The sequence below is a fragment of the Sceloporus occidentalis genome, unplaced genomic scaffold (genome assembly GCF_023333645.1).
Source record: "Sceloporus occidentalis isolate IW3139 unplaced genomic scaffold, rSceOcc1.0.p SCAF_45, whole genome shotgun sequence".
NCBI classification, from domain to species: Eukaryota; Metazoa; Chordata; class Lepidosauria; order Squamata; family Phrynosomatidae; genus Sceloporus; species Sceloporus occidentalis.
In genome coordinates, this window is record NW_028317025.1 from 5,055,173 (window position 1) to 5,081,530 (window position 26,358).

At 47.6% G+C, this 26,358-nt stretch overlaps 1 protein-coding gene across 1 annotated transcript in view; it reads right to left on the reverse strand.

Moving 5' to 3' along the window:
- Positions 1-21,234: 21,234 nt before the first annotated feature.
- Positions 21,235-26,358, reverse strand: part of NWD1 (NACHT and WD repeat domain containing 1) — a 33,973-nt gene continuing 28,849 nt past the window's right edge. The window contains exons 19-20 of the mRNA XM_089490556.1: positions 22,075-22,245; positions 21,235-21,345 (exon numbers count right to left, since the gene is read on the reverse strand). Of these exons, the coding sequence (XP_089346682.1) occupies positions 21,235-21,345; positions 22,075-22,245 (282 nt within the window). The remainder of the gene's footprint in view (positions 21,346-22,074; positions 22,246-26,358) is intronic.

Genomic DNA, 26,358 nt, shown 5'->3' on the forward strand with positions numbered 1-26,358 from the left:
TGGGGAGACCATAGTTACCTGGCTCCAAGAGTTAAAGGTCCATACAAGCGACTCTATTGGTCGTTCGTACTGGCCTATAACTCTTGGAGCGGGGAGACCAGGTTTTTTAAAAAGTCTGTACGAGCGACTCTATTGGTCACCAGCAGGTGCACTTCATTGGTTGATGGCAGAGGAGACCCCTGCTGGCGACCAATAGAGTCGCTCTTTTGGACATTTATTTCCTGATGGCGAACCTACAGATTTCCGCTCCCGTTAACCCCTGCGATGCTGCGCAGGTAACGGGAGCAGAAGTCCGTAGGTTCGCCATCAGGAGTTAAGGTCCATAAGCGCGACTCGGTCACCGGCAGGGGCCTTCTCTAGCATCAACCAATTGGTCCAATAGAGTCGCTCGCACGGACCTTTAACATCTGACGGCGGAACTTGGCCTGGGGAAACCATGGTCTCCCCACTCCAAGAGTTAAAGGTCTGTACGAGCGACTCTAGTTGGAGCTCGTGCAGACCTTTAACTTCTGGAGCAGGGTAACCAGTGGTCTCCCCCGGCCGAGTTTCAGCACCAGGAAGTCTGTACAAGCAACTCTATTGGTCGCCAACAAAACGTGGCACTCCGTACCAGGGCCCATAGTCTGTAGGAAGGAGGCTGGCACTCAGGCACCTCCAGTAGCCCATGGCTTCCGTGACAATGGGTTTTTCCATCTCCTTGCAACACAGACTTTTGCTGCAACTAAGACATATTCTAGAAGATTGCGGCGTATTTGGGAACATATGCAATAAGCCCACTTCAACGGAAGTAATTGGTTTATTAATTGGTGGATGTCCCTCCAAAATTGTAGGAGCGCTGAGTAACTCCACCAAGTAAGTGACATCTTGTCTACTTTGCCACATTGCCTCCAGCACATAGAGGAAGTGGAATGAAACATTTTAGAGATGCCCAAAGAATACTTTTCAGTTAGTTTCAAAGTGCGTGGTGTTTTTGGACAACCCCCTCATCGAGCATAGAGCTTGAAGGAAATGTCTCTCAGATACGTGTAGAGGGCATTAGAGATTTGAAAATATTTGAGTGTTACAGTCAGGTACACGAGGTGGATCCAACAATACAGGTAAGCACAGCTTAAAGAAAGTCCAGTACACAGTCCGAGGTCGAGGGCAACAGCAGGCAGCGAGGTCAAAAAACAATCCGAGGTCAGGGCAGGTAGATCAGGTGCAAAACGGTAAATAGGTCCGGGTTCGTAGGCAGGCAGAGAAGAATCGTGGTCGTTTAAACAGGCAAGAGGTCGGTACACAAGGCAGAGATAAAGCAGAACGAGAAACAGCACACCCAAAGCTAAATAACGCTTAGAACGGGCAAAGACATGGAAAACAAATGGAGTTTAAATAGGAGAAAGGCACTCACGTCATAGGCTTCTCTACTTGACGGTGCGTCACCGCTGTGGACCCGGCGCACGTGGGTGGAGGACGCAGGCGAGCGTGCGCGCTCGATACAGGACCTGCAATCCCTGTGAGTGGCAGAGGCGGCGCCGCGGCGTTGACGCACGTGCGGGAAGGAGGTGGAGCTGCCGGCACCGGGCGAGCCGGTGTGAGCGGCTGAGGTGAGAGCCGCGGCAGCGCGCGTGACATTGAGGAAATCTTGATGAGGAAGGGAGAAGAGGTCTTTTAGTTCATGGAAGGTTTTTATATAGCCTTGTGTATAAGATGAGAATTGGAGTAGATTCCATTTTGTATCCAATTATCAAAGGACACATGCAGGATAATAGGCTTTAAAGCCAACAGTGGAGTAGAGCCAATGATCGGGAAAGGAAACAAAGTAAGGACTTTATACCATATGTTGATAGAGAATGATGTTTTGAGGAATATGTGCGGTAATGTTGGTCTACAATTCTTAGGAAGCCATAGGAGGAGAATGGTTGTGTAAACAATGATTCCTGGTCAACCCATTCCCCCTGTGCTTAGTCTCAGAATAATGGGAGTGTTTGTGCTAGGTTTATGGCCAGGTAGTGGTAATTTACATTGGGGACTCACAGACTGCCCAGCAGTTTTGGGCGTTTAATGTGCATAGTGGGAGTAATACAGTAATTGTGGAAGGAAATTCCTCATGTAAGAGACAATGCAACCTATTTATTCAGGTCTTTGCGGATAGGCAGGTGTCACGGTTCTCTATCAGAGTGTGGGTGTGCAAGGGTTAACGAAACCAGCCCTTTGATCACTCACTTAATCCTTAAACACACCACAAAAACCACATCAGACTAGTAATATGCTGCCAACCCCAAGTTATGTTTTAAGATGACTACAGTTTATGGATGCTTTGGTAACGCCCATTACCACGTTGAACGGATCAAAAATGTGTAAAACAATTGAGTAACATGGTTTATTCCGGCTAGATTAATGTAGTTTAAAAAGACAAATCACATTGCTTATGTACAAAAATCATATGAACAAAGGTGATAACAATTTAGACACATAGTATATGACACAGTTTGTAAAAATAAAACAAGTTGAAACACAGAAAAACCTAATTATACAAAACCCACATAGGTAATCTGTGGGAACCTCAATGTCCTTGTTTTTGAGGATTTTGAGTGATGTTCCAAATCCATAGAAAGTTCCATGAGAGATTCTCTGATTTAAAAAAAACCCAGTCAATTTTATCCCCTGGTGAGATGTTCCAACCTTCCATGTCACCAGGAGATGTCCCAGGCTTAGCCCTTAGTATCAAACATATACTCTTAACGTACATCTGTATGTACCTTTGTGTCCTCAAGTATGACCCAAACCCAGCATAGAAACCATCACCCTAAATTCCATGTTATAGGGGAGTTACCACTAATGGTCACTGAGGCTTAACCTGATTGAATTTATGGCAGTGCTCTGGTATGTGGAAGGTGTTGGTCAGTCTATGTGGATCCCATGGGCGGGGCGAGCTGCAAGCTGTAAAATACATCTGGCTAGGTTAATGCCAAACCCCTGTGTTATCTCAACACAGGCTCTGCATGACAGCAGGTAGTTGGTTTTAAAGAGTAATTGAGTGTTTTTAGAGAATCATGATGAAGTCTGTGCGCCAGGTTATTTAAAGGTGTTGAACCAGGGTACTTATGATTTGTTCCAGTAGATCTTGTAGTACAACAGTTTACTGAAAGAATCCAAGAGAGCATGCAGGTTCGGTAATGTTATCAGTGGTTCTGTGAGTGTTAGTTGGACATCGTCTACGTATAGACTGATCTTTGTTTCAGTAGAGAGCACGTCAAACACGTTGAGGTTTTCTCTAATAGCGATTGCCAAAGTGTCAGGATTCCACCCTGTCAGCTCTTACTCTGTATTCATTCAAGTGTCAGATCATGAGTATGCTAATGACCTGACCAGTTGCACCTGCTTACCGGGGTGCATCCCTAGTCCTTAAATACCTGTTGATGCCATCATGCATTTGCATTGCAGTGTAAGCAGCCAGCTGCTGTTGCTGTGTGTTTGGGCCCGGAATACAGTTGTGTTAAAACAGTCATTATGTTGCTCTGGTGAAAAGGTAAATGCCAACAACCACTACTTTTACATCTGTTAAGGACAGAAGACTTAGAAATTCGATTTCAAATTGAAGTTCCTGAGAGAGAGAAGGAAGAAAAAGGAACTAAATATGTTATAGCAAAGCTGCTAATAAAGACACTTGGACTGGATATTAAGGTTCCTTGTGCAGTTAAGAGTACAAGGAAAGGGTTGGAGACCCCCCCCCCAGAGTTTCTCCATCGGTAGCAACAGAGGATACTGTTTCTACCCTGGGATGCCTTTCCCGTGCGGGGGCTATGGGCACACTCGGGTGACCTGCAGAGCTGACCTCAAGCCTCTATGCAGGAACTGTGGAGAATGGGGCCACCTCACCGCTAGCTATGATGAGTCTAAGTTGTGCAATGGATGTGACAAGCCACACCATGTATTTAAGGACTGTCCCAGCAAGCCCCGGTGGTCCTGGGCAGATACGGCAGCTGGACGGCCTGGGAAGCTAGATGCAGGTCCAAGTAAGCCCTCTCCTACAGCTGATCTGAAGGAGCCTGCGATAGCGATGCTACTGGATGAAATCCAAAGAAGAGATTTCTGGGCCCCTGGAGATGACAAAGTTGAATCATCAAAGCGGAAGTCAAAGCTAGGAGACCTTCCGGAGTCATCTTCCAGAAGGTGGCTTGAAGCATACAGAACTGTGCATATGTTGCTGAAATGGGGCTTTCTCTGTCTGATCCTTTTTACAGCATGGATTACAGCAGCATATCAGAAGTTTCAGACTCTGAAGGTGAGGGTGATACTGATAAAACACACTAGATCTCACAGTGGATCTCATTGTTGCCTCACATAATGTAAGGAGTCTGATGAGCCCTGTCAGAAGGGCTGCTTTGTTTCCATATTTACTGACTCTAAATATAGGCATCATTTTTTTGTAGGAGTGTGCAATAGATCATGGACTGTTTAATGGACATTTAAAGAAGGACTGGACCACTGGGCCCTCTTATTGGTCCGGGTCAAATGATAATAAAGGCTCTGGGGTTGGAATTCTTCTTAAGAACAAAAATGTGGTTCTAATTTCTATCCCGGGAGAGCAATTTTAACCCCTTCAATCCCAGGGGTGTTTGGTACCTCAAGTACCAGAGCAATTTTGCCATTTTTGCGCTATGTCGGTTCAGCGATTATTCTCTTTTCCTGTGAATAGTGTACTCATGTAAACTATATATTGTGTTTTCAAGGAGAGATAGAGCTTTCTTTTGAAACCATAGTTGGATGATTAGCTGAAAATTTAGAATGAGAAATTTAGTAAAAACTACAGAAAATTTGAAAAAAACACCACATTTTTTAAAATTTTCCCTCTGAATCCTCACAAAATTAGGTAAAGTGATGGAAAATCCCCTCTGAGTTTATCAATTCAGGTGTCCTGATTTCAGAAATACCTAATTTATATAGATTTTCCATACTTTCCCAGAACTTATAGGGAGAATTTTTATGCTTATGGCTTAACAGGGTTTGGGGGTTGTGAATGGGGGCAGGAGGGTTATACTGGGTAGATGTTATGCTAAGTTTTTTTAATTTTTCTATTATTATCTTTTTTATATATTATTTAAAAAAAAATATTTTATTTTTTTGTATTTTTCTATATATATTTTTAAAATAGTTAGAGGTCCTCTTAGGGACCTCTTGAACATGTTATTAATGCCAGTGATGTCACAATGACATCACTTAGCTCACTTTATTTTTTTTAATTATTATTATTTATATTATTATTTTAATTTTTTATTATTATTTTTTAAAATGACTAACCGTTTTTTTCGTTTCAGCATGGGAGGAGGGTGAGAAACATGGTTTCTCACTCTCCTCCCCACGATCCCCCTGCACCGATCACACTGTGATCTCTATGCAAGTCCCCACAGACTTGCATAGAGATTGCAGCGTCTGTGCCTCATCGGAGGACAGGCTATCCCTGCAGGGGATATCCTGTCCTCCGATGAACTTCCGGGTTACGTCAGCAGTGACAGCATTTAAAAATGTAACAGCTTTCCGGATTTCGTGCCGGAAGCTGTTACAGGAGATCGGACAACAGAAAGCCGGCAGGGATGTGTCCGGTACGTCCGGATGTCCATAGGGGATTCTTGGGATGCGTTTTTGGACATACCGGTACGTCCATAGGGGACTGAAGGGGTTAATTGATGTTGTTTTTAAAGATTTTAATGTTTGTCTTATGTACAGTATCTCACAAAGGTGAGTACACCCATCACATTTTTGTAAATATTTTATTATATCTTTTCATGTGACAACACTGAAGAAATGACACTCTGCTACAATGTAAAGTAGTGGAAATTTGATTTTCCCATCAAAATAACTCAACACACAGCCATTAATGTCTAAACCTTGACAACAAAAGTGAGTAAGTGGAAATGTCCAAATTGGGCCCAAAGTGTCAATATTTTGTGTGGCCACCATTATTTTCCAGCACTGCCTTAACCCTCTTGGGCATCGAGTTCACCAAAGCTTCACAGGTTACCACTGGAGTCCTATTCCACTCCTCAATGACAACATCACGGAGCTGGTGGATGTTAGAGACCTTGCGCTCCCCCACCTTCCGTTTGAGGATGCCCCACAGATGCTCAATAGAGTTTAGGTCTGGAGACATTCTTGGCCAGTCCATCACCTTTACCCTCAGCTTCTTTAGCAAGACAGTGGTCGTCTTGGAGGTGTGTTTGGGGTCTTTATCATGTTAGAATACATGCTCTGCTTCAGTATGTCACAGTACATGTTGGCATTCATGGTTCCCTCAATGAACTGTAGCTCCCCAGTGCCAGCAGCACTCATGCAGGCCCAGACCATGGCACCAGTTAGGAATGAAAGAATGAAAATTTTTAGAGCATATGTCCTTCTTTGTCATTGGCTCATAGTTGGCAGTGATTTTAACTGTATATTACCGGGCAAAAATAGATAGAACTTCTCACCAGCTTAAACATTTTATTACTGATTTTAAATTGAAAGATGTGTGGAGGCATTTAAAACCCTCTGGGGGGCATGTCTGACCGCCGAGAGAGATGGCCGCTTGAGCTGACTGCTCCGCCGCCGCCTGCACTTACCCGCCGCCGCATAGCCGCATGCCCATTATGAGTCGCTCCAAAAAGTCGGGATCTGACTCCTCGACCCCCGGGGGTCGACCTCGGTCCTCCACATCTTCCCTCCGGGAATATTTCGGCACCCCGGCCGACCTGACCACGCGGGGCTCAAGGGCCTCAAGCGCGCACGAGGCTGCATCTCCGGCCAGCTCTTCGTCCGCGGAGGAATCCACCTCGCTCGCGCACTTACCTTCCGCATCTCACCCACCGGAGGTACTTCAATTGTTCCAATCGGCGCCTTGGAAGTCGGACTTCTCCCTGCTCATTACCGAACTCCGACAGGTGGTCCGGGACGAGGTGTCGGTGCTTCGAGCGGACCTGTCCTCCCTGGAGCAGAGGGTCCTGGCCTTGGAGGAATCGAAGGCCCAACAGCACCGTATTGTGTCCTCTGCTCAACTTGAGAGCGATCGCCATGCACGGTGCTTGAGGGACCTCCGCCGCCGTGTTGAGGACATGGACAACCGGGGTCGGCGCCAGAATGTCCGTGTGCGGGGAGTCCCCGAGTCTGACGCCCCTGAGGATATCCCGGCTCTCCTGATGGGCCTCTTCAACGACCTCCTGAACCGCGCACCTGACACACCGCTTCCCGTTGATAGAGCGCACCGCGCTCTCAGGCAGCGCGGCGGCCCGGGGGCCCCGCCGAGAGACATCATCTGTCATCTGACGGATTTACGGCTTAAGGAGGCAATCATGGCTCGTGCGAGGGAGGTGGGCACCTGGCAGTTGAACGGTCACCGGGTATCCTTCTTTCAGGATCTTTCTGACCTGACCCTGCAGGCCCGGAGGGCCCTACGCCCCCTGACTTCAGCATTGCAGAGGCTCTCTATCCCTTACAGATGGAGCTACCCCTTTGCCTTGGTGATCCGACACGGGAGCGGGCCGCTCACCATCCGGCATTACGATGACGTCCCTGACGTCCTGCGTTTTTTGGATCTCCCAGATGTGCAGATCTCCGACTGGGCCGACTCTGCTGTCACCCCGGGACGGCGTCTGGATCTACCACCTCGCCCTCGCGGGCGTCCCCGTGCCGGCCCTACCCGTGGTTCTCTTCGAGACTCTTCTCCACGTCCATCGCCGGTCTCGGTTTCCCGACGCTTGGGTCCTATAGAGGAATAGATGCCCTGCCTCTCACTCCGGTGGTTAGCGCATGTCGTTTCCAGACATCGCTGCCTGCCAACGCACAACCGTTATGTACCTTACATGTTATTATTTTTGTTGTTGCTTTGCATTATTCTTATTAATTAATTAATTTATTTATTTATTTATTTATTTATTTTCTCTGCCTGCTGTCCGCTGTGACCGCAATCCCTCGGCTGGGCTTATGATCTGCCTTTGATACGGCTCTCTGCCTTGTCTTTGCCCGGCCTGATACTGCCTCCCCTACATTTGGCTGCTTCCTATGATTCAGCCCATCTGGTTCTATTCTTACGTGCTGGGGGGGGGACGGTTCCGGGTGGGGGGGTCTAAGGGGTTTATATTAATTTTATTTTATTTTATTGTCTCGTATGCTATGGTATGGGGGGGGGGTTTGTGTTTTTTTTTTTTTGTTTTTTTTTGTTTTCTGCGCCGTTCATTATATTGGGTTCCTCTGCTCATGTCATGGACCGCAATCCCTCGGCTGGGCTTATGTTCTACCCATTTGACGTGGCTCTCTGCCCCGCCTTTGCCCGGCCTGATCCTACCTCCCCTACATTTGCCTGCCTCCTCTGATTCTGCCCATCTATCTGTTGGTGCTCCTTTGCTGGGGCTCCTTGTATGTCTCTTGTGGTTTTCTACTTGGTTGCTAGGGGGGGGTTCTCGATGGGCTCTGGGGGGGTTCCGGGTGGGGGGTCTAAAGGGGGGTTTTCTTTTTTTTTTTTTTTTTTGCGCCGTTCACTATCTCTGCTCATTTGCTCACATTTATACCCTCTACATATGTATGTTACGTACCTAGGCTCGTGTCATGTATCATATTGAATGTATTGTGGACTGTGGATCTGTGCTAGTTCCTCGTCTCATATTGTGTACTGCCGTTCACCTGCGGTGAATCCTCCTCATGCCGCGTATGCTACTGTATGACGGGGTATCTATATATTCTTTTTTTTTTTTTTTGTTGCGCCGTTCACTATCTCTGCTCATTTGCTCACATTTATACCCTCTACATATGTATGTTACGTACCTAGGCTCGTGTCATGTATCATATTGAATGTATTGTGGACTATGGATCTGTGCTAGTTCCTCGTCTCATATTGTGTACTGCCGTTCACCTGCGGTGAATCCTCCTCATGCCGCGTATGCTACTGTATGACGGGGTATCTATATATTATTTTTTTTTATTTTTTATTTTTTTATTTTTTTTTTGCGCCGTTCACTATCTCTGCTCATTTGCTCACATTTATACCCTCTACATATGTATGTTACGTACCTAGGCTCGTGTCATGTATCATATTGAATGTATTGTGGACTGTGGATCTGTGCTAGTTCCTCGTCTCATATTGTGTACTGCCGTTCACCTGCGGTGAATCCTCCTCATGCCGCGTATGCTACTGTATGACGGGGTATCTATATATTATTTTTATTTATTTATTTATTTATTTATTTATTTTTGCGCCGTTCACTATCTCTGCTCATTTGCTCACATTTATACCCACTACATATGTATGTTACGTACCTAGGCTCGTGTCATGTATCATATTGAATGTATTGTGGACTGTGGATCTGTGCTAGTTCCTCGTCTCATATTGTGTACTGCCGTTCACCTGCGGTGCATCCTCCTCATGCCGCGTATGCTACTGTATGACGGGGTATCTATATTTTTCTTTTTTTTTCTTTTGCGCCGTTCACTATCTCTGCTCATTTGCTCACATTTATACCCTCTACATATGTATGTTACGTACCTAGGCTCGTGTCATGTATCATATTGAATGTATTGTGGACTGTGGATCTGTGCTAGTTCCTTGTCTCATATTGTGTACTGCCGTTCACCTGCGGTGAATCCTCCTCATGCCGCGTCTGCTATTGTATGACGGGGTATCTGTATATATATATCTATATATATTTTTTTTTAATTTTTTTTTTTTTTTCGTACCGTTCGCTATCTTACGGTTTTTGGGGTGCTTCTGAGCTCCCCGGAGTGGGCTCTGGGCCTATCCTGTCAGCCTTTGCGGCTATTCTCCGCTGTTTTTTACGCCTCTTTGCGGAGTGTGCGGGCGGCGGCCCGCCTTTGGTTCTCTTGTTTTCTTTTTCGTTCTTGTTACCTGTTCTGGTTTGTTTCTCCTTTGGCCTCTCTGTCGCGGTTGACTCTTCCCCTACACGGTGACGCCGTAGTATTGTCGGGTTTGTATTGCCCGTCTGGCGTAGTGTGTGTCTTCTCTACCCTATCCCCTCCCTCTCATTGCTCTTTGCCCTTCCTGTTCCCCTCTGTCCCTTCCCTCCCTCCTGGTCCTCCTTTTTCTTCATCCTTCCCCCCCCCTTTTTTTTTTTTTTTTTTTTTTTTTCTTTCTCTCCTTCTCTTCCCTTTTTCCCTTTGCTCTTTCTCCCCCCCCCCCTGCGCTTTCTCTTGCCCTCCTTGGTCCACTTCTCTCTTTGTCATGTCTTCACCAGCGCACAGTCCGCTCCTTCTGTTCTCTATTAACGCCCACGGCCTTAACACCCCTGAGAAGCGGTCTTCTCTGTTCAGGGATCTGCGGAGGGACCGGGTGGATGTTGCCTTCGTCCAGGAGACTCACTTTCATGGCCCGCGGGCCCCTAAGCTTTCGTGCCGCTCGTATCCCTCTGGCTTCTTTGGCAATAATCCGACGGCCAAGACCAAGGGGGTGGCGATTCTTTTTTCCGCCCGTGTCCCTTTCCAGGCTTTGGACACGAGGGCTGACCCGGAGGGTCGATTTTTGCTTGTCAAGGGAACGATTCTCGACCGCACTTACACGTTTGCTAATGTCTATCTTCCCAACCGGGGACAACATACTGTTTTGCGTGCCGCCCTCCGGGTGCTCTCTGGCTTCCAGTCTGGGATCCTTGTGCTGGGTGGGGATTTTAACGTTGCTTTGTATCCCTCCCTTGACACTTCTACGGGCACCACGCGGACTCCCCGCCACGTTTTGCGGAAGATCGTCTCTCTCCTCACGGCACACAAGTTGGTGGACTGCTGGAGGGCTCTTCATCCCACTGACAGGGACTATACCTTCTATTCCACTCCACATGGTTCCTATTCCCGTCTTGATTATTTTTTCCTTCCTTGCCATTTTGCCTCACTTCTACGTCGCTCCTCTATTGGAACGGTGACCTGGTCGGATCATGCCCCTATTTCTATTTCCTTAGCCTCTTCCCTTTCCCGGCCCCCTGCGCGCTCCTGGCGGTTAAACGAGTCCCTCCTGTCGGACGACTTGGCTTGCGCCGAAGCTTCCCAGGTCCTCCAGCGCTATTTTGAGGAAAATCTACCCGCGGAGATTCCTTTGCTGACCGTTTGGGAAGCCCACAAATGTGTCCTTCGGAGACATTTTATCAGTGCTTGCTCTCGGCGCAAGCGCCTTGAGACGGAGCGGATCGATCAGCTCTATGCCCAGATCACCGCAGCTGAACAGGCTCATAAAGCCTCCTTATCAGGAAGCGACTTGCAGCATCTCTTGACTCTCCGGGGGGAACTTGCCTCTATCCTCAACGGTAGGATGCATCGTTCCCTGTTGAAAACCAGGGCGTTGTTTTATGAGCATGGGGATAAACCCGGGAAGTACTTAGCTAGGGCCCTGCGAGCGGTTCGGAAGCCTACTTATATCGCTAGGGTGCGCTCCTCCGGTAACCGGACCCTCTCTCATCCTTTGGATATATCCCATTGTTTTCGGAGCTATTACGAAGGCCTCTACAACCTTCGCCCAGACCCCACTGCCCCACCTTCCGCTAATGACTTGGCGGCCATTAATTCGTATCTGGATTCTACGCTGCGGAAGAAGATCACCGCGGATGACGCGGCTCTTCTTGACTCCCCAATCACTGTGTCTGAACTCGGGTTGGCGCTTAAGTCCTCCCCCTCTGGCAAATGCCCTGGTCCGGATGGGCTTCCGTTGCGGTATTACTCTGTGTTCCGGGACATTTTAGGCCCTCGCTTAGTGGCTGCTTTTAACTCTATCTTACAGGGGGGTCGCGTTCATGACCATACTCTCGCAGCCTCCATCGCTCTGATCCCTAAAGAGGGCACGGATCTTGAACTTTGCAGCAGTTACCGTCCCATCTCCCTGTTGAACACGGATTTGAAGCTGTTCGCTAAAATCCTTGCGAACAGGATCAAACCTTTTATGTCTTCGTTAGTACATCCTGACCAGACTGGTTTTGTCCCTGGTCGTGAGGCCAGGGATAGCACTATCCGTGCCCTCACGCTTATACATTCTGCTAAACACACCTCTACCCCGACTATTCTACTTTCCACTGATGCGGAGAAGGCCTTTGACAGGGTGCACTGGCCTTTTATGTTGTCCACTCTGGCCCACATGGGTTTTGGCCCTGGTCTTCTGACTTGGATTCGGTCTCTATACTCCACTCCCACGGCTCGTGTCCAGGTCAATGGCTTTTTCTCAGATCCTTTTGCTATTCGTAATGGCACTCGCCAGGGTTGCCCACTATCCCCGCTACTCTTTGTGCTCTCCCTTGAGCCCTTCCTCCAGGCCATCAGGTTGCATTCTGATATCTGTGGGCTCCAGTTGGGGTCCGCGCACCACAAGGTTTTGGGATACGCCGACGACCTTCTGTTTGTCATCACCCGTCCGCGACTCACCCTCCCCGTTCTCCTTCGGGAGTTCTCGACGTATGGCGCTCTCGCTAATTTCAAGCTCAACGCCTCTAAATCGGAAATTCTTAATGTTACTCTGCCTCAGGAGGAGGCTCTCTCCCTGGGGGCTTCTTTCCCCTTTGCCTGGCGTAGCCCCAAAATAAAGTATCTCGGGACGTGGCTCTCTCCTGATTTCTCCCAGCTTTTCCATTATAATTTTTCGCCTTTACTAGCGCGACTCCAGGCTGATTTACTCTCCTGGAAGAACTTGGCGATCTCCTGGACTGGCCGGATTAACACGATCAAAATGAACATTATGCCTCGTCTCTTGTATCTCTTCCAGACCCTCCCTATTGCGATACCTCCCTCCTTTTTTGATACGCTACGGTCTGTCTTTCTGCGATTTGTGTGGGGTTCGCGGAACCCTCGGGTTCGCTTTGCTACCCTGATCCTCCCCAAGGCTGCTGGGGGCCTGGCTTTGCCCTGCCCCCGCTCTTACTACAGGGCCTGCCATCTGCTTCGGGTCTTGGAGTGGTCTCACAGCCCCGCCCACAAGCAGTGGGTCTCTGCCGAGGCGGCCTTGCTTGGCCTCCCCATGAAGGGCTTGCCCTGGCTCTCGATTCCAACGGCTCGTACGTTATCCCTACCGCACCCTTTCATCCGGGCCACCCTCGGCGTCTGGCACCAGATCGTGCGGAAGACGAGGCTCTCCTCTGTCCCCTCTCCATTGACTCCGGTCCGGGACAATCCTGATTTTCCACCCGGGATGGGCTGCGACCTCTTCACGGCCTCCAGCCCTGCTGTGGGTCCGACGATCCAATCCTTCCTGTCCGTGGGTGGTCTTAAGCCCCTAACGCAATTGGCTGTCTGCTCGCCTCCTTCCCTACTGGATAGGTTCCGTTATGCCCAGCTGTGTAGTTTTTTCCGGTCTCAGCCCCGGAAGCATGCTATGTTGCGCAGCCGCACACGATTTGAGGACCTCCTTCTGGCTTCCTCACTTCCGCCGCATGGCATTTCCAGGTTGTATGGCCTCCTCCTTGAGGCCTTTCATACGCTTCCACCTTCCTTCATGGGGAGTTGGGAATTGGAGCTTCAGGCCACCTTTTCGGATGACCATTGGGAGAAAATATGCCTCCTCACGCATGGTTGTTCTCGGAGTAATGGGGACCGGGAAATGTCCTACAAATTGTTAGCTCGCTGGTATAGGCCCCCGAGCATCACTTCCGCTTACCGCCCTGATGTCCCCAACAGGTGTTGGAGATGCGATGCCACCCCGGGCTCCCTCCTTCATTTGTGGTGGTACTGTCCGCGCATTGTCCTGTATTGGACCTCTGTTCATGCACAGATACAGCGCTTCACGGACAAGTCCATCCCATTCACCCCGGAATTCTTTCTCCTTCTCCATATGCCTTACTCTGTGCGTTGGTTCCGGAAGTCTGTGTTGCGTCATCTCCTGACTGTGGCGAAGGCTCTGGTACCCCTACACTGGGGTAGCCCTGATCCACCTTCTTTTCAGGAGTGGGTACTCCGCGTGGAGCGGATGCGGATTTTTGAGGAATTACATCTCTTGGCAACTGGGGCGACTGAGCGCTACAGGTCCACCTGGTTCTATTGGTTGGAGTTTGTGTCTGGTCCTCTTATCCGCCCCCTCTTGGCTTAGACCTTCCCCCTCCCTCTTGCGCGCTTCTCTTCCTTCTCTTTTTTCTTTCTTTCCCTACCCCCCTTCCCTTTTTATTTTTATTTATTTTATTTTTTTTTCCCTTTCTTCCTCCTCCTTCTTCTTTTCTCTCCCTCCCCCTGTTCCCCGTTATCTTCCCTACCCCTATTCTCCTCCTCGTTCTTTGCCCTTGCCTCTATGTGTCTGGTGCTTTATATGTGCCAGGTCTCCCCTTGAGCCTGCGTCCTACGGTGCGTTTCCATTGCCGCGCTTTCTCTATTACCTTCGCCCCTCTGCGTCCTCTCTGGCCGCTTCCTCAGTGTGCTGGGCCATTATTGTTGGTTTGGAATGCGCGCCATGTCGTGAGCTTAAGACATCGATTGCTCGCCATTCCTACTGTTGCTATTTATTTCATGCATTGTATGGGGATACCTCATGGATGTTGTGTATTTTTGACTTGTACCTTCCCTCTTCCCTTTTTTCCTTCTGTTCTCCCCCACCCCTCTTTGAACTACCAAAACTGAATAAAAATTGTGATTTACCCTAAAACCCTCTGACCCTGGATATACGTTCACTGGCCACTTTATTAGGTACACCTGTTCAATTGATTGTTAACACAAATAGCTAATCAGCCAATCATATGGCAGCAACTCAATGCATTTAGGCATGTACTGTAGACCTGGTCAAGAACTTGTTGAAGTTGAAACTGAGCATCAAAATTGGGAAGAAAGGGGAATTAAGTGACTCTGAAAGTGGCATGGTTCAGAAACTGCTGATCTACTGGGATTTTCATGCACCACCATCTCTAGGGTTTACAGAGAATAGTCTGAAAAAGAAAAAGGCAGTTGTGTGGACAAAAATACCTTGTTGATGTCAGAGGAGAATGGGCAGACTGGACCGAGATGACAGAAACGCAACACTAACTCAAATAACCACTCGTTATAACAAAGGTATACAGAATACCATCTCTGAACGCACAACACGTCGAACCTTGAAGCAGATGGGCCACAGGAGCAGAAGACCACACCGGGTGCCACTCCTGTCAGCTAAGAACAGGAAACTGAGGCTACAATTCGCATAGGCTCACCAAAATTGGACAATAGAAGACTGAAACAACATTGCCTGGTCTGATGAGTCTCGATTCCAGCTGCGACATTCAGATGGCAGGATCAGACTTTGGCGTAAACAACATGAAAGCATGGATCCATCCTGCCTTGTATCAATGGTTCAGGCTGGTGGTGGTGTAATGGTGTGGGGGACATTTTCTTGGCACACTTTGGGCCCCTTAGTACCAATTAAGCATTGTTTAAGCGGGACAGCCTACCTGAGTATTTTTGCTGACCATGTCCATCCCTTTATGACCACAGTGTACCTATCATCTGATGGCTACTTCCAGCAGGACAATGCACCAAAGCTCACATCATCTCAAACTGGATTATTGAACATGACAATGAGTTCACTGTACTCCAGTAGCCTCCACAGTCACCAGATCTCAAACCAATAGAGCACTTTTGGGATATGGTGGAACAGGAGATTCGCATCATGGATGTGCAGACGACAAATCTGCAGCAACTGTGTGATGTCATCATGTCCATATGGACCAAAATCTCTGAGGAATGTTTCCAGCACCTTGTACAAAGTATGCCACAACGAATGAGGAAGTTATGAAGGCAAAATGAGGTCAAAGCAAGGTGTACCAAATAAAGTGGCCAGTGAATGTATATCCCCTGTAATTTATCCCATTGCTACTGTTAAACAGCTGATGGAACTTAATAAAGATGGGAAAGGATATAAAAAGATATCCAAAGCCTTGAAAATGCCAGTAAGTACTGTTCAATCACTTATTAAGAAGTGGGAAATTCTGGGATCTCTTGATACCAAGCCAAGGTCAGGTAGACCGAGAAAGATTTCAGCCACAACTGGCAGAAGAATTGTTTGGGGTACAAAGAAAAATCCATAGGTAACCTCAGGAGAAATACAGGATGCTCTGGAAAAAGAGTGTGGATGTTTCAAGGAGCACATGGTCGAGTTGCCAGAAAGAAGCCTTTACTGCTCCAATGCCACAAAAAAATCCTGGTTACAATATGCCCGACTATCAGGTATAGTCTGTAGCGTCAGGAAAGGAGCGGAGACCAGTATGCAGGAGAAACCAGGCATGGTACTTAGGTGATCAGTCCCAAAAACATAGTCAAAGGAGAAAGCCAAAAGTCGGTACACAGATGCAGGAGCCGTTTAGTCTCCAAGGCCAAGGAGGAACACAAGGAGGAGTAGAGGCAAGCCAGGTCTGGTACACGGAGGGTCAGGTAATATAGAGGAGTCAAGGCAAGCCGGGTCTGGTACACGGAGGATCAGATAGATATAGAGGAGTCAAGGCAAGCCGGGTCTGGTACACAGTAAAAGGAATAATCAGGAGCACTCAGGCGATACGTAAGGTAAGCACAATAACTGAGTGCTCGGTTTTAAACTTGCCGCTCTGGTACGCCCAGCCTCTTGGGGCGGGACGTCATCCGAGCTTGCACTCTGCATTCCCTGTGTGGGAACAATAAAGTTTTGTTAGAGGGCGTGCGTGCGCCCTTAGTATCGGCCACTGGGAGGAAGGAGGAGACTGATGCCGCGGCGATGGGTCCCGTACCCGTGGGTAGCGGGTAAGCAGCGCTGTGTAGCGGGTACTCTGTTGAGTAGCTGCGGTGTGCTGTGACATGCGGACCCTGACAGATCCCCCTCCCGACGAGAGGCCTCCGCCCTCTAGCATAACCCTTCCAGCGTATCAGATACTGCAATCGGTTGCGATGGTAACGGGAGTCCAGAGTCTCTTCTACTTCGTATTCAGGAGTGTCATCGATCAAAACTGGAGGTGGAGGAGTAGGATGCCGGCCAGGAAATGGATTGTCGTTCCAGGGCTTAACTAGTGATACATGAAACACTGGGTGTACTGACATGGAGCTCGGTAATTGCAGTTCCACAGCTATATATATGTTTAGGGCCTAGTTTAGTAGTTTCTAGTGGAGAGCCAGACCTTCTCTCCAGGCTGATAGGTAGGGGCTTCTTTTCTATGTCGGTCTGCAAACGCTTTGTAGTAACGTTGAGCATTGAGTAGGGTAGTACGGAGTAACCGGAAGGTCTTGGAAAGTTGAGTGACGTGGTCAGTGACAGAAGGTACGGTACTGTGAATTGGTGCACCGGGTAACATAGTGGGATGGTATCCATAGTTTGCGAAAAAAGGTGACATCTTGATGGAACGATGTAGGTGGTTATTGTAGGCAAACTCCGCAAGGGGCAAGTAGGAACTCCAGTCATCTTGTAAGTATGTAGCATAACACCTGAGGTATTGTTCTATTGTTTGGTTCGTGCGTTCTGTCTGGCCGTTGCTTTGAGGATGGTATGCAGATGACAGAAAACAATGTACATGGAGCTGCTCACAGAACGAACTGAGACCCTCTGTCAGACACAATTGCTTCAGGTAATCCGTGTAGACGAAAAATGTTCCGGATTAATAGGGTGGCAGTCTCTGTGGCAGATGGAAAATGATTGTGCGGGATAAAGTGTGCCATCTTGGTAAACCTGTCCACAACTACCAATAGGGTAGTAAAGTGATCAGAGGTTGGTAGATCCGTGACGAAATCCAGGGAGATGTCCGTCCATGGTCTAGCCGTGGCTGGAAGGGGTTGTAGAAGACCTGCTGGACGTTGAGGCGCCTCCTTAGAACGGGCACAAGTGGTGCATGAAAAAACTTACCTAGTCACGTTGTTTTTCAGAGTGGGCCACCAGAAGGATCGTCGTATTAAGTCGAGAGTCTGATGAAGACCCCCGTGACCTGCAACAGGAGTATCATGATGGACTTGAAGGATTTTGAGACGGGCCTCAGGAGGTACGTATACACGGTCTTGGTGATAATAAAGTCCATGTCGTTCCTGTGATCCTGGGATCTTGGAGGAGTCTGCATATGTGGAGTGTCTCCGAACGGACTCCCAAATGGAATGAGTTAAAGCAAGGAAGTGTGTGGGAGCCAAGACGGTATCTTGATCCGGAGGGGGTACGGGTGACCCATCGAACATACGTGACAGGGAATCAGCCTTAGTGTTGCGGGAGTCTGGGCGATACGTGATGTGAGCTGAAATCGGGTGAAGAACAGTGCCCATCTGGCCAGGCGAGGTTGAAGGCGTTTAGCCGAGCGTAAGTATTCTAGGTTCTTATGGTCGGAAAAGACCGTGACAGGGTGTAATGTGCCCTTCATAAGGTGCCTCCATTCTTCTAAGGCCAGCTTAATGGCCAGCAACTCTCTTTCTCCCACACAATAATTCCTCTCCTCAAGAGAAAGGGTCCGAGAGAAATAAGCCACGGGGTGCAGTTGTCCGTCAGTCTCCTGCCTTTGCGATAGAACTGCACCTACGGCGGTGTCGGAAGTGTCAACTTTGAGGGTAAAAGGGTTGCGGGGATTAGGTAGTTGGAGGATAGGAGCAGAGATGAATTTGTCTTTTAAAAACTGAAAAGTGGGGGGCGTGGCTTTGCGGAGCTCAGAGATGGCCGCACACTAACTGAGCTCCGCTCCCAGCGAGACCACGAGCGGCATAAACGCGGCGACAACCCACCTGAATCTCGCGAGGTGAACGTCTTCCCTCGGCGGGTCCGATATGCAGCACCGGAAAATGGCTTCCAGAGCTGCTTAACGGCTCGTTCGGCAGGACAGGCAGGGAAACTTCTTCACCCCGCGCCGCAAAATGGCGGAGGACACACGGGAGAGGCCCAGCTCTGGTGAAGCATCACCAACTTCTGACGCTCCTGCAGAGGACTCTGAAGTAAGTCTTTCTGAAAAAACCCTGAAAACTATGTTGCTAGACCTACGCAGCTCCTTACAAGGAGATTTGAGGGAACTTGCTCAATAAATCAAAATTGATATTCAAGCACTGGGAGAAAGAACCTCCCATTTAGAAAATAAAATGGAAGAATTCAGCAATGCTCATAATGATTTGGTTGATCGGGTTAATTTACTTGAAGAAGATAATGCAACACTCAAAACTAAATTGGCTAGCATGGAAGACCGTAGCAGACGTAATAACATCCGAATCAGGGGCATAGCAGAATCTGTAATGCCACAACAACTCCCTGAATTCCTAGCTGGGTACTTTAAGGCCTTGGTCCCTGATCTGTCTGATATGGATGTCATTTTAGATCGTGTCCACCGCCTGCCTAAACCTGCACACCTTCCCTCATCTGTGTCAAGGGATGTTATTACAAGGATTCACTTCTTTCAAGCTAAAGAAAAAATCATACAAGCAGCACGCACCAATACAGATATTCCTGAGGCCTTTACAGGCTTATCTATTTTTACAGATCTCTCTGCGTATACACTGGCCCAGAGACGGCTGTTTCAACCCATTACGGCTATCTTGAGGCAAAACAATATCAACTATATGTCATGATCCCGGCCGGAGTACGGTCCGGGGGGACTCACCGCGTCGCTCTCCCGTGCGGAGTGCGTCGCCCAAGTACCCGCAGCGTCACAGCCCTGTCCGGGACGCGTCGCCCGGGTGCTCGTGGCGTCGCGCTCCGGTGCAGAGTGCATCTCCCGAGTACCCCCGAGTGGCGGGTACTCGGTACTTACCCCTCACGGGACGATCCAGCCACACAGTGTCCTCATACGCGGCGGTTCACAAGAATGAACCGCCGCACAGTGATGGACACCCACGGTGTCACAGGACACGCCCCCCTGCCGATCTCTTACCCCTATGGAGGAGAAGCAACGTCCATTGAACGTCATCAGGGTTGGGGGCGGGATCTGGAAGGGTGGCAGGTTTAAAACCAGAGCACTGATGCCGGTTCAGTGCTCAGTTGTTTTTACAACTAGCTGTAGTACTTACCTGGCGCATATCTGTTTATTCATGTTGATTCCTGTTACCGACCTTGGCTTGATTCCTGACCGCGTTAACCTCTCTGCTCCTGACACGGATTGTTTGACCATTCTCTGCCTGCTGCCTGTTACCGACCTTGGCTTGATTCCTGACCACGTTAACCTCTCAGCTCCTGACCCGGATTGTTTGACCATTCTCTGCCTGCTGCCTGTTACCGACCTTGGCTTGATTCCTGACCGCGTTACCCTCTCAGCTCCTGACCCGGATTGTTTGACCATTCTCTGCCCGCTGCCTGTTACCGACCTTGGCTTGATTCCTGACCCCGTTAACCTCTCAGCTCCTGACCCGGCTTGCTTGACCATTCTCTGCCTGCTACCTGGTACCGACCTTGGCTTGATTCCTGACCACGTTAACTTCTCTGCTCCTGACCTGGATTATCTGACCATTAAGAGACTGATCCATTTGTATCCTGCATCCTGGTTTCCACACCTATGCAAACGTAACACTATAGGTGGGGATTCCCCACCAAATTACTAGTTCACCGGAAAGGCATCCTTAGGGTGATTACATCACTGGAAGAAGGCACAACAGCACTTTCGGAGTGGGGTCTCCCTTCACCTACACAGCCCCTGCTGCGGTCTTCTAACACCCGCTTGCGGAAAGAATGGTTCCAGAAATGATATGTACTGCGTTTTCCAGTCCGCTGCATTATGACCTCATGTAGCTGACTTACACCCTATGTAACGGCTGGGACTAATGGAAGAAGATCCTTTTTTTTTTCTCTGTATGCCATACTTTCAGACCTCAGCTCCTCAATGCCCTGCTCCTTTCTGGCCTGGAGACACTGATTGCTCTTTTCTTTGATATGTTTCATGATGCGGCACAATTCTTCCTACACGACTCTGCTATGATAATGATTCCTCAGCGACCTGTTCCTTTTTACACATGTGAGAGCTCTCCAAGACACCACTATTGCACCATGTGACGCATGTATTCCTGATCTACTTTACAATACCTCAGGGACTTGCTTTTTCTCGGATACTCGCAGACTCCTATACACACCAACGCGCTGTATCAAATAACATGCTACTCACCACACGTGCTTTCGTAGCTACCACCATATTTCTATGCCCAGAAGGACTCTGCATCGAGCGGCACAACCACTACAGGTCTACTCTATGACTCCTCAGAGACCTGTTTTTTTAGTTTGTTTTATTTATTTATTTATTTTTTTATTTATTTATTTTACTCAAACACTGCAAAACGCCATGGCAACCAACGATACTAACTCTACGTCCAGCGGAGCACCACTGCAGAACTCCACGTCTACGTCACTTCCTCACAAAACTACACAATACTCAAAAAACACCAACCCTACATCAAGCGACGCACCACTGCAAAACTCCGGTGAGTCGCTGCGGCGTGCTCTGACATGCGGACCCTGACACCGACAACACCTTGACACGCCTCACAGCTTCTGGCACACTGCAATTTGGAGTGAGGAGACCAACATTTGCAGGGAATAACACAAGGAACTGGGGACTAAGCAGAACAGAACCAACTTAGTAGCTCAATATCTTAGTCCTGAATGAAGTGTGAGCTGGGGTTTTATAGGGCTGTCAGTCAAGACCCCACTCACCAGCTTCAGAGTGACACTCCCACAGTCAGTCTACTCACCAGGAAGAAATGTGTTTTGCCTGATAACTCATGTTTTGGTTTTTTTTATAACAATGGTACATATATTACCAATTCTCCAATGGTATGCAAACTTTTGAGCACAACTGTACATCTCAGATTTACCCCTCTTCGTTCCAATTCATTCTTCCTAAATATATGCATATTCCTAATTCATTTCATTGTCTTTATTGAAAGGTACCAACTCCAATATTTAGTAGACCAGAGGATCGTTAATGGTATCAGCCCATAATGTCCATGCCCCCGACTTGGTTAGGGACTTTCACGGTTCCCATCCTAATCAACGGCTCCTTGTCACACGAGACGCACTTCTGGAAAATGTTATATACTTATAAACCTGTTACTCGTTCCCATGTTGCTTTTACCAGGGCATTATCTTTGTTTTGGTGTCTTCTTGATGTTTTTGGACCCTGTTTGACCACTGCCTGCCTCGACCTCGGCTTTGTTTTGACTCTGTCTCAGGTCTCCCTTTGGTACCTCGCCTTGGATTTGACTCCCCGACCTGTGATTTGTTCTTGCCTCTGAGTCTGGCTTGGCTCCTGTTGTTTGCTTCTCATTGTCTCTGTTGTTGTATCCATTTACTCCTGTGTAGTCAGTCTGTGTACCTTCTATCACGCTACTGGTTTTGGTGAAGTGTTCTGGGCGGGCACAGCAAAGTCCTGGTGGCCATGGAGTATTCTGGGGCTCAACCTACAGAGGAAAAGGGGCTGTCATTGGTGAAAACATACTTCTGGACACTGACCCGACTCATAGGGGTCCCTTAACTCTTCTTAACTGCAACTCCGATGATGCTGAGCAAGCAATATTGCCAGTTGATTATTATGTGCATACTACCTAGTAAGTGTTGATTGGGCTTTGGAGGGCTACACTAAGTCTGCAGTACAAACACTAACTTATGTTGACTGCATTTACAATAATACTCAGTAGCCATATTGTTAGCTGGCCTTCATGAGAATTGTAGTTACCGACTGGGCTTATGGTGGCTCACATATTAAATTTTTTGTGTTGATTTCAGCTCCAATGATATACAGTCAGCCATTACTGGCTGAACACCATATGAATTGTAGACTGGGGTAGTTGTGGCTAATCCTTACCATACCAACCATTGTAAACAAAAGTTCCCATGCTGCACAGGTAGATGCAAGTCTGTTAGCTACTAATACCGTAGTCATATCATTTTTCCTATTAATGGATGACTAAAATGTGCATCTCACCATGAAAACCTCTCTTCTAAGCCAACAAAGGTAGGCAATAGGAAAGAGGGTATTGGGGTGGGACAGGGGAAACATGAGGAAGATATTTTGCTCATGCCCCCCCTCCCCTGAAAAAATCCTGTGTGCGTCCATAGTTGACACATATATTTTTGTTTAACTGGGCCATATTAAAATATTTAAAGGAAACAAAGACATATCTTTTTATAAACAATTTATTTGACAAGAATGGTATTTAGTAATGAAGCCACTGATTATCATGGTTATACAATGTGACATATTTGTGATCTTTTTGTTTGATCCCCACATCTCCACCGTGACTTTTTTATCTTTGAAGTCATTGCAACTTTATGCTGGGTATCCCTGGATTTCATGGAATTCACCGTACATGATGCTTTGATGTTCTGCAGAGGGTTATATTTAGGGTTGATACCGCGTGGGCATTGGAACCGTTCCCGGATGACATACCCAAGCCTTGTGGTACCAATAAACCCATCAATGGTAGGAATAATACGGGTAACAGTTGCATAGACATACTGTACGGCCAGGAGGGAACCTAAAGCACACACAGTATAAGAGTTAGAGTTCATAGCAAACAGCCTGCTTACTACCATCTCAAGCCAAGCTCTAACCCATCTGCCCACCCATCAGTTTTTTTTTTATGCATCCTCTTTTGCATCCTGAAACCACTAAGCCCTAATTACTGCTACAAGAGAGCTTCTACTCCCTCTTTTCACCCCTCCTTTTGTTTCAGTGACCAAAATTATTCCTTTACAATGTAAGCTCACGATTGGACCCTCAAAAGCCACCATTCCTGCCAGGAACTTTGAGTAAAACAAGGCTATATGGCAAGCTTACGGGCAGGATTCTCAACTCTGCATGTATTTGTATGTATTAATGCAGGGGCGTCCCTCGAGGTGCGGCCCGCGTGAGATCGGCAGCCAGGGCAACCGGGATCACAAGGGCCCTGCTGCTTACCTGTGGGAGTGTCTTTTGTACTGCACAGAGGAAGTGGAACCAGGGCATAATGGTGCCTGGGGCGAAGTTTAAAGTGCCGCCCCCCTATTATCTACCCTTCCTCTGCCGCCCCCCCATTATCTACCCTTCCTCTCCCTCCCTCCCTATTATCTACCCTATCCCCACCCCTTTGTACTTACCTTTCAGCAGTCCTTGCGGCGAGTCTCCCTGTAAGCGAAAACCACTCGGCGGCCCTCTCTCTCCTCCGCTTAATTTAAAAAAAAAAAAGGCTTGGGGCTTCAAAAGTGCCGCCTGGAGCAATTGCCCCACTCTGCTCCATTGTAGGGCTGGCCCTGGGTGGAACCCAGCAGAGTCACGTGAATGTACGTGACATCACAGGACTCTGCTCGATTCCTGCTTCCTCTGTGCAGTAGAAGAGAAGTGCAGTACAAAAGAACGCAAAGGGAGGCCGCGGCCCCTACTGAAGTCTGTGAGCGGCATCGAGAGAGCTGCAGTGCAGTTAAGGGGTGAGGGAGGATGTTTGAATGAGTATGTGTGATTGAGGGAATGAATCTGTGGATGAATGAGTATATAAATGAATGAGTGTGTGTGATAGCATGGATGTGTAAGTGGGGAGGCATGGTACAGGGTGGCTGTAAGTGATGTGCAGACCCCATACTGCTGGCAGCATCAATACACAAGGAGGGCAGCTAGCCAGGTTTCAGCATGTACTGGCTGACTTGGCATGATAGGAGTGTGATTGCTAAAAGCAATCACAGTCCCATAATGCTTAGGTTCCAGCATTTACTGGTTGCCTGGGTATGATAGGAGTGTGATTGCTGTTAGCAATCACACTCCTATCATGCCAAGTCATATTGTTTTTTGTCCAATTGTGGTGTGTTACTTACTTTTAATAAAAGTGTGGTTAACACACCAAAATTGGACGAAAAAATACAATAAAAATATTAATTTATATATGATTGTTGAAAGCAATCACACTCCTATCAAGCCCAGCCAACCAGTACATGCTGGAATCTGGGTATGCCTGAGATTGCTGTTAACAATCATAATATATATATATGTACATTTTTTGTACAGTTTTGGTGTGTAACTTACTTTTATTAAAAGTGTGGTATTTTGTTTTTTTTTTTGGTCCAGAACTTTCATTTTGGTGCATCCCTAGGATAAATAGAACTATTTCATTTTTACTTATCCAGAATCCTGAATTTGTGGTCAGAAAACTTTCTAGGCCCAGAAATCAGTGAGAGGAAAAGTAAAGGTTTTGTGTTATTTACTTTATTTTAATCTGTATAAGATTAAAGGCTATATTTTCTCACAGTGAAAAATGAGTGCGGCCCTCGCACGTATACAATTCTGATGAAGTGGCCCACTGCAGAAAAAACTTGGACACCCCTGTATTAATGTATACTTGTTATGTATGTAGTAACTGCCCCAATTACTGCGCTGCATAATTTGTTGGCACATAATAAATAAAAGATAATCTTAATAAAAATTGCAACCTGCACTTAACACCACATAAATTGCAATATAACCATGAGGCATTTTTATTAATGAAAGCTGTGTCATGATTGCTCAACTGACATTATATGGATAAAGGAAATATCATCTTACCATTTGAAACATCCCATACTTTTATGGCTCTGTCCTTTGACCCTGTATAAATATATCGGTCATCTGGTGAGAAGCAGGCACAGTCAATACCATGAAAAAAGAAGCCCTGTAGGTGGAAGAGAATCATAATTCTGTAAAAATATGAAAATGGACATGTACTGGCCCTCCATACCCTTACCACTATTACAGAGCAGTCCAGAGTGCTTATTTCATTTTATAGTATAGTAGAGGAGAGCAGTGTACCATAATTAGAGATCCCATATGGGCTTTTTTTCAGATCAAGGATCTCTTGAAACAGTAGAAATCCTTGTGATCCTTGTGTGTCATGATGTTATCTCAATGTCAGCAAAGTGCACAATGTTCATAGAACAGTTTGGTCCCAGCTAGCAAAGGGGAGACAAGGCTGTGGATTTTGCCCTGCCAATGCTCAAAATGACAGGAAGTAATAGTACGTCATCCGGCGTCAACTGATAGCATTAAGTTCATCACAACAAAGGGGTTAATGAAAATAACAGTGTAACACCAGCCATGTATGTCAAGTGTAGAATGAGTTTTTTCTCATTCTAGGGCTATTTAGACTTCTGGAATAAAGCATGAGTATCCTATTCAGCCCCCAGAAGAAGGCTCCTACTGCATAGAAAAGGTCTCCTACTGCCACCAGAACAGGGCTATGGCAGCCAGGGCCGGCCTTAGGGGTGTGCGACCTGTGCGACTGCACAGGGCGCCATGGTTGCAGGGGCGCCTGACCGGGACTTAGATTAAAGCATCGTTTTGTTTTTTTTAAACTTTATTTAACATCATTCATGTTAAATAAAGTTTAAAAAAAAACAAAAACGATGCTTTAATCTAAGTCCCGGTCAGGGGCGCCGAGCGGTTGCTCGTGAAGTTCTCAGCAACCGCAGGGCGCCCCTTACTCTCCGTGACTCCATCGCAGTGCCGGCATCTCATGTTGAGCGCCGGACTATTCCGGCGCTCAACATGAAATGCCGGCAGAGCGAGAAGA